At 40.6% G+C, this 13,984-nt stretch overlaps 1 protein-coding gene across 1 annotated transcript in view; it reads right to left on the bottom strand.

Annotated features, from left to right (window-relative positions):
* Positions 1-13,984, bottom strand: part of RPGRIP1 (RPGR interacting protein 1) — a gene marked incomplete at its 5' end in the record, with an annotated part of 59,496 nt that overhangs the window by 29,877 nt on the left and 15,635 nt on the right. The window contains 8 exons of the mRNA XM_084864710.1: positions 155-607; positions 2,607-2,724; positions 3,266-3,409; positions 3,786-3,949; positions 6,802-6,947; positions 10,300-10,373; positions 10,841-10,987; positions 11,859-11,882. Of these exons, the coding sequence (XP_084720836.1) occupies positions 155-607; positions 2,607-2,724; positions 3,266-3,409; positions 3,786-3,949; positions 6,802-6,947; positions 10,300-10,373; positions 10,841-10,987; positions 11,859-11,882 (1,270 nt within the window). The remainder of the gene's footprint in view (positions 1-154; positions 608-2,606; positions 2,725-3,265; positions 3,410-3,785; positions 3,950-6,801; positions 6,948-10,299; positions 10,374-10,840; positions 10,988-11,858; positions 11,883-13,984) is intronic.

Raw genomic sequence — 13,984 nt, 5'->3', positions numbered from 1 at the left:
ATAGTTCTCTATCCATCTCCCTTCCTCTCTGAAAAATCAATTTAAAAAAATATATATATAAAGCAAAGGAAAGGGAGAGCACCAGAAGGGCAGCTATAGACTTTGGGAAATTCTGCATTAGCCCCAGGAGCTGAGGGAAGCTGACAACACTTACCAGTAAGTGTGGCAGAGCCATGGACTCTCTCCACGGTGTCCAGCACCCTACCAAAGCAAATCCATCCAGCTGCAAGGGTGTAGTGCTCGCTGCCTAGCGCCTGGTGAAGCTCAAGCTGGGCCGAAGCCCCTTGAAGGTAGTGCAAGAAAAGGGAGTCTGTCTCTACCACATACTGGGAGGTGAAGTCATAAAGAGGGTGTGGCCCCTCAGCTAGTGGGGTACAGTGGGTTTCAAAATCATAGAAGGAATAGGTGCAGAAAGTGGTAGGTTGGGTGTCTTCAGCCTGAGCCAGAGCAGCAGATGTCAGGAAGGCCTGGTGAATGTGCAGTTCCAACAGATTCTCACTTTGATGCAACAGAGAAATGTTCACTTTATCCCCATCTCTATGGGCTGGCAGTGTTTCCCGATACAAGGACATCTGTCGGGTACCATAAGCCACATCTTTGAGCTGTTCTAGGGGGGAAAGAAAACTGCCTATCCATTAAAGGGCAGGGCACTCTTTCTTAGAATAAAGGAAGGTGGACAAAAGGAGCCTAGAAGCCATAGCGGAAGTCCAGGTTGTGATTATTTCAAGAAACCATGTGATTCAAAGAGAAAAGCAGCAGAATGACAACCAGGAGCTTTGAATTCTGATGGCTCCACAATCCAATATCTCCTTTAGAAGTAAGGTTCAAAAGGAATAATGGGAAAGTAAACACTAAGCTCAAGAAAACACTGAGGCCAAATTTATTCTACAAATGACATTCTGGCTGACAGCAACGCCCTGTGAATTAACTGGTAATTCCATCAGAGAAGCGCTAGAAACGGAAAATGTGAGTATTTCCAAAATGTTGGGATATTACCCATGGAAAGAATAGCAAGTTACAGTCATGGTATCTATTATGTCCCATTGGGCCCTGCTAAGAAAGGATTCCCGTCTCCAGCCAGATCAGTCCCAAGAATCTTCATTCTGTTCAGAATTTTATTTCATCATGAGAAGGCAAAGCAAACCTACTTTAAGTTAAAGAGTAATGAAGTAAAAAGTGGAGGAGAACACTTATTGGAAAGAGGCTGAAAATATTGACAATGGAATGCAAAGGAATGTTAAGACAATCCAACAAATCTGTGTGTTACCTCCCATGTCCAACCAACCAGAAACTTGATATAGGGGAGTGTTTTGAGTCTTCAGTGTGTTGATGGTGAAGGTCCTATTTAAAAAGTTAAAGTAGTAGAATAAAAATATTTTTGCACACGTTAGGGTTTCTTCCCACCCAAAATAAATGAAACACAGAGATTGACATGGGTTCTTAATTGGTAAGATTAATACAACTCAAGAAAAGAAATCTAAAATTTTGCATTACAGGACACAGTTAGCAATCTTAGCATATGAAGAAATTCTACAAATCAATGAAATACTGTAAGAAATGGATAAAGAACAGAAACAGGCAATTCTCAAAAGAAATAATACAAATAACTGGTAAACACAGGAAAAACTCAGTAGTCTCACCAGTAATGACAGACTGATGAAGTTAAAATAAATGAATCCTTAGAAGTAGATAAGGGTATTTATCCTGCACTGTCCCAGGAGAAAGACCGTGAAACTGAAAGACATGAGAATTTCAATCCCAGGAGGGATTTCCTTTGTTAGATGGCAATGACCTTTCAACAGACTCACCCTGGCATGGATAAACCATGCCCCAGAATGGCCCACCTCCCTTTATCCTAGCTCCATGCTCACTTAGTAACCGGCTTACTGATTCTGCTTTCCCGAGAAAGGGCTGTCCTGAACAGTGGTTTCAAATATTCTAGCGGCAGCCACTATCACAGATACAACAAGTGAACATGCTGGCTTAAATATCAGTCTTTGATGATTTTGCTTAGTGTCAGTCAGGTCTCTCACTAAGAGTAATAACAAAGCCAATTTTCTTGACAAGCAAGGCTGAGACCAGGTCCTGGTCAGCAGTGATTCTACTAAATATAGCAAGTACCACATAATGGAACTTGCAGAGGGGTCCAGCCACGTGTCCTGTTATGCCAACATCCTCAAACTACAACAAAGAATTTAGAGCCGTTTAGAGAGAAATCACAAAAAAGGATGATGAGAAGAGAGTGATGAAATGCTATTATCTCACGAAAACTGCGATGCAGGCCTGGGTTGAGGCAACAATCATAAGAGAGGGAATGTTTACACCATCCCGAGGGCCGACGGTGATCTGCTCTCATTCCCAAAATAGTTTCAGCAATTGCTGGGCCCTGTTGAAACTCTCCGGAGAAATCAGAGAGAGATGCTGATGTGCCGGAGCAAAAGAAGCTGCGAGAAACGTTTAAGACAACAAAGATGGTAGGATAAAGAACAGGAGGGGTAAGTCATATGCCAGGGACACAGACAGTAGCTGTGTGGTGAGTCCCAAGGAGGGGAGAACAAAATACTAAGACTTGCCAGATAGTGGGAGGCCATGGCTTCTTAAAATACCTTCCAGCTGCTTGATACGATTGTTCTTGAGGTCTAGGAGTCTGTTCAGCCTCTCCATTTTTTCTTTGTGATCTTGGTTCTCATTATCGGCTTTTGTCATCATTGCATCCAGTTCCTCCTGAAACAAAATAATGTCGGAACTTTTCTACCTCCGTGGCCCAGACCTAAAGAGCCCAGATAAAAGCTGGCACTTGCTGCGTAAAAGAGACGCCACTATCTCCTTAGCAGGGCCAATTCAACCACTAGGGGAAAACTTGGATTCCCCACAGACCCCTCCGGGACCAGTAGTGCGATTAGTGCCCTGGGGTGCTATTTTCCTGGGACTGGCAACATGTAAACCCAGGCGGCTCACACCTGCCATTTCCATCCGCCGCTGGCCCCTTCACTGGCTTCTGACGCCAGTGGGCATGTGTGAGTTCTCAAGTTTTTCAAAGAACAGCGCTTTCTGTGTTTGCACAGGGCCTCACGTCACCTTGCATCAGCCCAACACAGACCCTGTTGTTCTCAATGTGGTGAGCCCTTAAACATCTTTGGAGTAACTATCTACTGTGATCCAAGAGTTAGGATAGGAAACTAGGGTCTTGCTTCATTCCCAGTCTTGGAAGGGATCCCCATGTGCCTATTTCTCTCTCCCCTTCCTGGACCCTCTTTTCTTGCACCTGATAACACACGTTGATTTTGCGCTGCAGAATAAGCATGTCTCTGGTCTTTTCTAGTTCCAGTGTGGTCTCTGCAAATGATATTTGCAACTCACTTAACACCTGGGACAGTTTCTTTCCTTCTTGTTCTTTTGGTTCACAGAGCTGTAGAGGGAAGAGCATAGGTAGAAGGGAGTATAAATATAACAGGTCCAGTAGAAACTATTCTCCACAAAGCAGTCGTTGGTAACAGTAAAATGCTAGCGGTAGAATCTACTCCAGAATGTAAGCGGACAAGTGCGCTCTCCTGGCTCCTCACGCTCAGTAGCACTGAGGGAGTTATGCAGCCACTACTGCCTGTTTGCTTCTCATCGGATCATTCCAAGCCCTTATCTGAAAAATACGTTAAGTTTTTTTTTTTTTTTTTTTTTTTTTTTTTTTTTTAACTGTAAAGGGTAGAAAGAAAAACAAGTATGGATTAGGGTTGTAATCCTTTCACGTTTTCTGTAGAGGAAGCTTGCTTGGTTAAAGATGCACAAACCTCTAACGGAGTGGCCTCCAGGAATGGAGCCGGGGGAGTGACTGGCTCAGCTGGCCTGTGGTCGGTAGATTGGAAAATTGCGACTTTATTCTGGAGGATCTCTGCTTCCTGCTCATGTTTCTGAAGCAGGTTGGTGACTTCAAGCTTCGGATCCTTGTTTTGATCTGGGGAAAAAGTAATCCGGGAAGTTGAAACTCTGTAGTTATCAGCACCCATGGTTAAAGCTGGACCACGTATAAATCAAATTTCCCACTGATTTAATTCATTTTATAAATGTGCCCTGAGAAAAGCAGTCCTCTTTTATTTCTCCAAAGGAGTTCCAGCGTATTGTCCCAGTAAAATGAGTTGATCTTTGGACTCCAAAAACCAAACAAAAAAACCACCGGCAGAACAACAACAAACAAAAACAGAGCCACTTGACCGGACTGGCTCAGTTCAAAACTCTTTTGACAGCACCATCCAAACCAGTAGGCCAGCAACTCCTCTCCAACTCCATGGAGACTTCCATCTATTGACTCTCTGTGGCACCCACTCCACACCCACCCGAACCTGGAGGGAGAGTGGGCATTTGTGGGTTTGCGTGTTTAGGGAAGGAAGGTGATCAGCATTTAGTGTGATCATTTTATTATCATGCATTAAACAGGGGTTAGATTAGATTATTCTGAGGTCTTTACAAGACTTCACTTGTGCTTCATACCTACTACAAGGTCCTCAATATGTGCTCCTAGCTTTATCATTTTATGGTTCCTGCTTCTAATTGAAAAGAGTAATTTTTCTTTTTAAAAATTATTTTTATTTTTTTAAATTACAGTTTATACTCAATATTATTTTGTATTAATTTCAGGTGTTTAGCATACTGGTGAGATATTTGTATACTTTACAAAGTGCTCCCCCCTGATATTTCTTAATCCTCATCCAAGGATATCTTTCCATTGATTTTTATTTTTATTTTTAAAATATATTTTATTGATTTTTTACAGAGAGGAAGGGAGAGGGAAAGAGAGTTAGAAACATCTATGAGAGAGAAACATTGATCAGCTGCCTCCTGCACACCTCCTACTTGGGATGTGCCTGCAACTGAGGTACATGCCCTTGACCAGAATCAAACTCGGGACCCTTCAGTCTGCAGGCCGACACTCTATTCACTGAACCAAACTGGCCAGGGCTCCACCGATTTTTTAGAGAGTGGAAAGGAGGGGGAGATAGAGAGAAACATCAATGAGAGAGAGACACACATCAATTGGTTGCCTCCTGCATGTGCCTTGACCAGAGCTGGGTATCAAGCTGCACTGGTACGTGCACTTGACTGGAATGGAACCTGGGACCCTTCAGTCCACAGGCTGATATTCTATCCTCTGAGCCAAATCAGTGGATAGAACTCCCTCTGATATTTCTAGCATCCAAATGGCACCATACATATTACAATATTTGATTACATATGCTGTACTTTATATAACTACGACCGCCTCAATTTTTCTTTTAGTGTGTGTGTGGCTCTATCTTTTTTGGTGTTATATATTTTTTTCTTTCACTTTCTTATGTGCATATACTAGAGTATGATGAAAGCAAAGTTTAATAAGACTAAATAACAAGGTTTAGGCTAGCAAAAAAGAGTGAGGCCAAGGTTTTTTTGATAGTATTTTAAAATCTTTGAGTCTTTTTTTCAATATATTTATTTCACTTTTAAGATATAGTCTGATGATTAATCAGTATACACTAATACAAGTATGCTGCAGTAACGAATATGTGTTTTATTTCTGTGGCTTAACACACAAGGTTAAAGTGTGGACTCGAGAAGTCCAGTATAGATCAAGAGATATTTTTTCATGTGAGTCTTGGGGATTCATCAGCTTTAATTTTGGCTCCAATACTTTGACATGTGGCCTCTGATGCAGTTTATATAAACTATGCAACTCAAATAACTCAGCCAAAAGGACAGGCTGCTGGGCCACTACTCTGCCTGCCAATTGCCTCCTCAGCCAGGAAACAGAACTTGTTGTTCTCAGTGTGGTGAGCCCTAAACATCTTTGGAGTAACTATCTACTGTGATCCAGGAGTTAGGATAGGAGAAAATGGTAGTGGTAACTAAAAGCAATAATTTGCTTCTCAATTTCAGGCATCAAATGATAAAAATAAAAATAATAATAAAGCACTCAATCACTTCTAAAATGATTAATAAGAATAAAAGGCAGAGAAATTCATTTTCAATACTTTCAGTAAATCAAGTGACCTTAGCCAGTTTGGCTCCTTGGATAGAGTGTTGGTCTGTGGACTGAAGGGTCTCGGGTTTGATTCTGGTCAAGGGCACATGCCCAGATTGTGGGCTCGACCCCCAGTAGGGGGCATGCAAGAGGCAGCTGATCAATGATTCACTCTCATCATTGATGTTTCTATTTCTATCTTCCTCTCTCTTCCTCTTTAACGTCAATAAAAATATATTTAATAAATAAATAAAGTGAATGTTTAAAAACATAATAGCCTAGCTGGTGTTGCTCAGTGGTTGAGCACCGACCTATGAACCAGAAGGTCATAGTTCAATTCCTAGTCTTGACACATGCCAGAGTTTTGGGCTTGATTCCCAGTAGGGGGCGTGCAGGAGGCAGGCTGATCAATTATTCACTTTCATCATTGATGTTTCTCTCTCTCCTTCTCCCTTCTTCTCTGAAATAAATATTAAAAAGTATATATATATATATATATATATATATATATATATATATATATTATATTCTATATATACTATATATAATATATATATAATACACACACACACATAAGCATAATAAATTAAGAATTGGCATCTTCTCAAATGGAAAGTCATTATGTAGAAAAAAGTGTAAGTGTGAGGTAGGTGTTGGGCTTTCTGGATTGTAAAGCTGATCCTCATTGCCAGTGTTTTTATTCTAGTTATCTATGACCAACTGAGGGATTAGAGAAATGCTGACCCCAGTTCCTTTCTCCCCAAACCGATGCCAAGGAGGCCTCATTGGAGACAGCTCTGCAAGACCCAACCTACCTGTCACGCTGGACAGCTGAAGTAAGACTTCGCTCTTCTCCTCCAGCTCAGCATCCAGCTGATGCTGCAACTGATCCACTTTCTGCGGTGGCTGTTCTCCTACAAGCTCTTTGCTCCAGTGATGAGGATTACTGCTGTCCAGCATGCTGAACCCGAGAAGAAGGAAGGAAGGAGGGGAGTTTTGTCAGATGGATACTCAAAGGTGTTTGATAAAATGTCTTTATTACACAGTTTCAGCATCTCCTGGGCCTAGTTCACCATTCACTGCCCTACATGTTTTTTGTGTTTTTTTTTCTGCCCCTGCTTTATCTGTAACTGTCAGTTACCAACTGCCATGGAACGTTGGGTCCTATTGAGTTCTTTAACATCACTTCTGTTTAGGCCTCAAATATCTCATGGGCAAGCAACCCAAATTACATCTATTTCCCAAGGAACTGCCTAGCATGACGGCTTTCCTTAGTCAGGAAACTGTACCAGGACATTCTCAGGCCTGCTGGATTAAAATGAGGAACAAAATATTCCTCATTCCTCACTCTATTCCTCTATCCACCATGCCAACCGCTAGTTTAGAGAATACTTGGCTTTGAACTAAAATATAAATTACTACACTGAGCCTAGCCGGCGTGGCTCAGTGGTTGAATATCAATCTAAAAGCCAGAAAGTTGTGGTTCAATTCCTGGTCAGGGACCCATTCCTTGTGGGGGGTGTGCAGGAGGCAGCCAGTCAATGCTTCTCTCTTGTCATTAATGTTTCTATCTCTCTTTCCCTCTCCCTTTCTGAAATCAATTAAAAACATTTTTTAAATGACTACACTGAAAGGTAGGAATGAATAGTTTCAACTTTTCGGTGATTGTATCCTGCAAACACCATTGTATCTAGCTGTCAGGGCAGACCAATTTGGGTTTGTTTGTTTTATTACTCCTCACTTAATGATATTTATCATTGATTTTTAGTGAGAGTAGAGGGGAAGGGGAAGGGGAGAGAGAGGTAAGAGAGAAAAACATCAGTGTGGGAGAGACACCTCAATTGGCTGCCTCAGACAAGCACCACAACAGGGGCCAGGGAACAAACCTGCAACCCAGTTAGGTGCCCTTGACCAGGAAGCAAACCCAAGACCCTTATGTTCTTGGGCTGACACTCTACCTGAACCATCTCCGGCCAGGACAGGGCAGACCCATTTTGAGTGTAAAACACACATGGCCAGTCCTTGGTTGTTTACACAAGTGGAGTGATATTGATAAACTGTTATTTCTGCTTATGTATTTTTTTCCTATGTATCACTTCAATAAATGTGGTCTAAAAACAACTGGCTTAGGCTAATATTAAGAGTTGTTGGCACTTCCTGACCATACACTCAATGAGGGTCCAAGAAGATAATGTTCTGAATGACGAAGGGAAGAGGCCAATAGTAGTGTTTGTAACAGCGAAGCTTCAACGTGGATAATCCCCACACTACCTCAGCTGAAAAGCATCACTTTTTCCTAGGATGCCCCCATACAATTTCCCCAATACATCCTCTTCTGCCTTTAACTGAATCAGAAGGCACATTTGATTTTTATTAATTCTAGGTGTTTTTTAAAAATATATTTTATTGATTTTTTGCAGAGAGGAAGCGAGAGGGATAGAGAGCTAGAAACATCGATGAGAGAGAAACATCAATCAGCTGCCTCCTGCACACCTCCTACTGGGGATGTGCCCACAACCAAGGTACATGCCCTTGACCAGAATCAAACCTGGGACCCTTCAGTCTGCAGGCCAATGCTCTATCCACTGAGCCAAACCAGTTAGGGCTCAGGGTATTTTTAATTCCAAATAGGAAATGCATGAGTGTATGTGTGCTGTGAGAAAGTAAAATGATGTGGAAGTACCTAGAATAAAAATGAAGGTGCCTCTTTGCCCTACTCTAATCCTTTTGGGTCGGAGTTAATATATTCTTTTGCAACTAGATTTTTTTTTTTTTTAATAATAGGCATATAGGTCTACAGCGTTTTTATTTGTTTGTTTTGTTAATCTTCACCCAAGGATATTTTTCGGTTGATTTTTAGAGAGAGTGGAAGGGGGAGGGTGAGACAGAGAGAGAAATATCGATGTGAGAGTGACATATTGATTGGTTGCCTCCCACATGGGTTCTGACCAGGGCTGGGGATAGAGCCTGAAACCTTGGCATGTGCCCTTGACTGGAATCAAATCTAGGACCCTTCGGTTCACAGCCGACACTCTACCCACTCAACCAAACTGGCTACATCATTTTTAATAACTTTATCAGATTTTTTAAAATTTATTTTTATTGTTGAAAGTATTACAGATGTCTGCTTCCCACCTCCACCCCCATTGACTCCATCCACCCTGCTCCCTCCTTCCCACCCTCAGGCCTTCACCACATTATTGTCTGTGTCCATGGGTTATGCATATATGCATATAAATTCTTTGGTTAATCTCTGCTTGCCCCCTGCATCCCCTCTTCCCAGCTTCACCATATTTTATTGTGAGAATGCAAAATTACTTATTTAGTCAATACCTATCAAAGAAAATTTGGGTGATTTCAATTATTTTTTAATATTATTAACAGGGTGTTGCTCAGTGGTTGTTAGATTCTTGTTTTTGTTTGTTTGTTTGTTTGTTTGTTTTGTTTTTTAATATATTTTATTTAATTTATTTTATTTTTTTTGTAATATATTTTTTTATTAAATTATTATTTTTGTACATATACCAATGCCCCCCCCTCCCATACATACCCTCCCTCCCCAGAGTTTTGTGTCCATTGGTTGTACTTATATGCATGTATACAAGTCCTTTGGTTGATCTCTTATTTTTTATTTTTTTAAAATATATTTTATTGATTTTGTACAGAGAGGAAGGGAGAGAGATAGAGAGTCAGAAATATCAATTAGCTATCTCCTGCACACCCCTTACTGGGGATGTGCCCGCAACCAAGGTACATGCCCTTGACCGGAATCGAACCCGGGACCTTTCAATCTGCAGGCCGATGCTCTATCCACTGAGCCAAACCGGTTTTGACAGTGGTTGTTAGATTCTGGTGTTGCTCAGAATCTAACTAGGAGGTCAAGATTAGATTCCCAGTCAGGGCACATACCCTGGTTGCAGGCTTGATCCCCAGTAGGGGGCCTACAGCAGGCAGCCTAGCCATGATTCTCTCCCTCTCCCTTCGTTTCTGAAATCAAAAAAACTAAAAAAATGCAGCAATTAACATTCTTATTATACAATATCTTTCCATATACATATAATAAGATTTCTTTTGTTTTGTTTTAAAGAATGCAATTGCTGGCACAAAAGATATACAGAGGTTTAACATTTTGGTAGATAGTATCAAGTTCCCTTGCAAAAACACTGTGCTGAGCTATAATCTCACTAACAGTATTGAGTACCAGTTTCCCCACATCCCTGTCAACTATGTATTATTTTTACAGTTGGGAAGGCATTTTTCTATAACTGTCTTTTATAACAAACAATGCACTGGGACCCAAACGTGGTACTCACTTTTCTAAGAGTTTGTTATAGTTGTCGTTCAGCAATTTTCGTTCTTTTTCCAAATCATCAACTCTTTCCTGAAACTAAGAATGACAGTAGAGTGACAGATAAAATTTTAAAAGATGTTGTCTTGCACAAGATTTCCCTTTTCTGTTTCAGGGCAGACCTTGTTGGGAGGTTTTCTACATTCCCCTCCAATGTCTATGAGGAGACACTCAGCTAGAAAGTCTTGAACCAATTAAAGACAGGATGGAAACTTTTCTTGGAATTAATGAAGATTATCTGAAATAAATGATCATGGTGTCTGATTTTCTACTGTTAGGGAAGCAGCAGAACACTGTAGAAGAGCAAAGACTTTGGAGAACAGACGTATCAATTCCAGTATCCCCCATTATTATAATCTTGAGCAAATTATTTAACCACATAGAGCCTTGTGTTTCTCATTTGAAAAAAATGAAATAACCATCGTGCTGCTGAGATACACTTTTTAACATCTTTAAAATCAGAATATAATGACGATTAATGGTATCTCCCCATCGTTATTATTTACCTCCTTCAATGTTATCTGCAGAATGGACACATCCTCCAGCTGACTCTTCAGGCTCACAGCCTTCTTGCTTTCCTCCTTCAGCGCTGCCCTCAGCTCATTGACTTGGCTGAGGAGGGCGTCCTGGGTTGTACTCAGGATCCCCTGGTTCTGGGGCAAAGGGGAAGGTGCTCTGGGAATGGTCATGTCACTCACCAGGAGTGGACTCAGGATACCAGCCTTCCTGTCGCTCCCTCATGGATGTCCCAAAGCATGGCTTTGAGGAATAGCATGTTGTATTTGCAGTGTAAAGCGGCCTTGTGTTTTCACCCTAGCATTTCTCAGGAAGTGTTGTTTCCCCGATAGTGAGGATTTCCCACTCTGACAAACTGGCATTCATAATTGGAGCCTCAATTTTCCCAAGGTTCAAATTAAACCCCGGCTCCAAGTGAAGCACCACCTTTCACGGCTGCCATTACTCTCTGAGCTATGTGAATGCTTTTTATGATGATACACTTCTCCCCCTGCACCCAGCAAAATGACATGTTCATTCTAGAAGTTAAGTGCGCATTTGTTGGCGGACACCTCTGTCGAGGAACTCTGCCTTAGTGACTCTTAAGCACGAACACTCACCCAGCCTCATCTGTACCCCTCTCAGCAGTGAAGAGGGCCAAGTGTTTAATAGCACCAGAGAAGATCTGCAATGTTGTTATATCTTACCATCTCACACATCTTAGGAATTTTTGAGTTAATGCTATAATTCTCTCTAGCAATAGATTGAAAAACATTCTTCTAAATATTTCTCAGCTCAGCTCTCACATTTAAAAAAAATTCTTTTTGGAAACAGTGCAACAAGTAGCTTCTGATAATACTAATAGTATCGTTTTTCTGAACAGAAATGTGTGCAGTATGTGACACAATCACTTTGATTTAGTTGTGTTAAATTCTGGTGTCACGCTGTTTGAAAATGAATCCAGAATTCTTTGGGTTTCATTACTCTGATTGACCAGAAACAGAGATTCAAGGAATCCTTATTAAGTACCTTCTGGAGCAGAGTTTCATATGCCTGAAAGAAAAAAATAAGTATTATTCTATTGATATATCAACTTGATTTTTATTTTGATGTTTTTAACACAAATGTTTAAATATTTATTTTTTAAGTCATCATTAAAAATCCCCACACATCAACTCATTTGAGTACCTGATTACTAATTGCTAATACTATCCCCCTGTGCTAGCTTGCCATATTGTTTATGAATCTAATAGACCACAACATTGAAAAAAAAAAAAAAAAGAAAGAAAGAAATGCCCTGGCTGGTATGTCTCAATGATTAGAGCGTCAGCCCATGCACCTAAGGGTCACAGGCTTGACTCTGGGTCAAGGGCATGTGCCTGGGTTGCAGGTTTGATCCCTGCCCCGGTAGGTCAGGAGGCAGCCAATAAATGTGTTTCTCTCACATAAATGTCTCTCTCTCCCTCCCTTCCACTCTAAAAATCAATGGAAAAATATCCTCCAGTAAGGATTAACAAAAGATAATAATAATTTTTTAAATGAAGGGTCATTTATCCACATTTGCTTTGCACTTGGTGGATTATCCTAGAAAAATCTTTAGAAACTAGGCATGATTCAGAAGGTCTCTTTCCAGCTTTAAAAAGATAAAGAAAAAACAATAATAACCAAAATATTGTAGTACCAAGTATTAAAACTATGTGTTATATGTTTCTATGTGTTTCATTATATATTACACAATGATCATTATAATTGTTCTACATATATTATCTCATTTAATTATTACAGCAAATCTGATAGGTAGGTTGGATTGCCTAAACTTTAAAACTTGTTCAGACTCTAGAATCTGTGCTATTGACTATCTTATTTTACCGATAAGGGATTAAGAGGATGCAAATTTATTTTAGTATATGTGAATGAAAGCATGACTAAAAGGTAAATTGCTAAAGAAAAACAAATTGTGCTCAGCCAGGTGTGGCTCAGTGGTTGAGTTTCGACCTATGAACCTCTCGCTTCATAGCTTCATAGGTCGATTCCCATCAAGGTATAAACTTGGATTTCGGCTCAATCCCTAGTGTGGGGCATGATGAATCAGTCTCTCTCATCATTGTTTGCCCTCTCCCTTCCTCTCTGAAATCAGTCTAAAAAAAAAAAAAAAAAAAAAAAGCAGAGCCAAAACCGATTTGGCTCAGTGGTAGAGCGTCGGTCTGCGGACTGAAAGGTCCCAGGTTCGATTCCGGTCAAGGGCATGTACGTTGGTTCCGGGCACATCCCCGGTAGGGGGTGAGCAAGAGGCAGCTGGTCAATGTTTCTCTCTCATGGATGTTTCTAGCTCTCTATCTCTCTCCCTTCCTCTCTGTAAAAAAAATCAATAAAATATATTTTTTTAAAAAATTTTTTTAAAAAAGCAGAGAGCCGTCAGGGGTGGCGCAGTGGTTAAACATCGACCTATGAACCAGGAAGATACATTTGATTCCTGGTCAGGGCACATGCGCAGGTTGCGGGCTCTGTTCCCAGTGTGGGGAGTGCAAAAGGCAGTGAGTGGATCCATGATTCTCTCTCATCATTGATGTTTCTATCTCTCTCTCCATCTTCCTTACTCTCTGAAATCAATAAAAATTTTTTTTTTTTAAAGAAAGAAAGAAAACCAAATTGTAAACCTACATTTTAAAAAACTGTGGATGGGAGGGAGGAAAAGGGGGAGAAAAATGGGAAATATCTGTAATACTATCAACAATAAAAATATATATATATTTAAAAACATAGAATAAAAAATTGTGGATGATTGTTCACCATTTTAACTAATCTCCACCACTACCACTGACATTCAATTTAGAATGGCTTTCTTCCTCTTTTCCTTTAATGTAATGAAGGAAGAGATCAATTTTTAAAAAACCTAATCCCACAGAACAGGTATCCCCTGGTTTTTGAAGGTTCACACTGTGCCACTTAGCTTTAGTGAAAGAGCTGCATCAGGACCTGTTTTCACTAACCATAGGAATGCAAAGCAGATTTGCATTTCAAAGCGGATTTGCACGCAAAGGTGAAATGCAAAAATAACATCAGTGCTTGTTTTCAATGAGCCTTTATTCAGAGCACAGCAGCAGGAGTGGCACGCCAGGCTCCTTCCCTGCAACTGCACTCAGCTTCCCAGCTTC

The sequence above is a fragment of the Pipistrellus hanaki genome (assembly GCF_964339955.1).
Source record: "Pipistrellus hanaki genome assembly, chromosome: 1".
Lineage (NCBI taxonomy): Eukaryota > Metazoa > Chordata > Mammalia > Chiroptera > Vespertilionidae > Pipistrellus > Pipistrellus hanaki.
The sequence above is the reverse complement of the archived record's forward strand: the minus strand, read 5'-3'. Positions and strand labels throughout refer to the sequence as shown.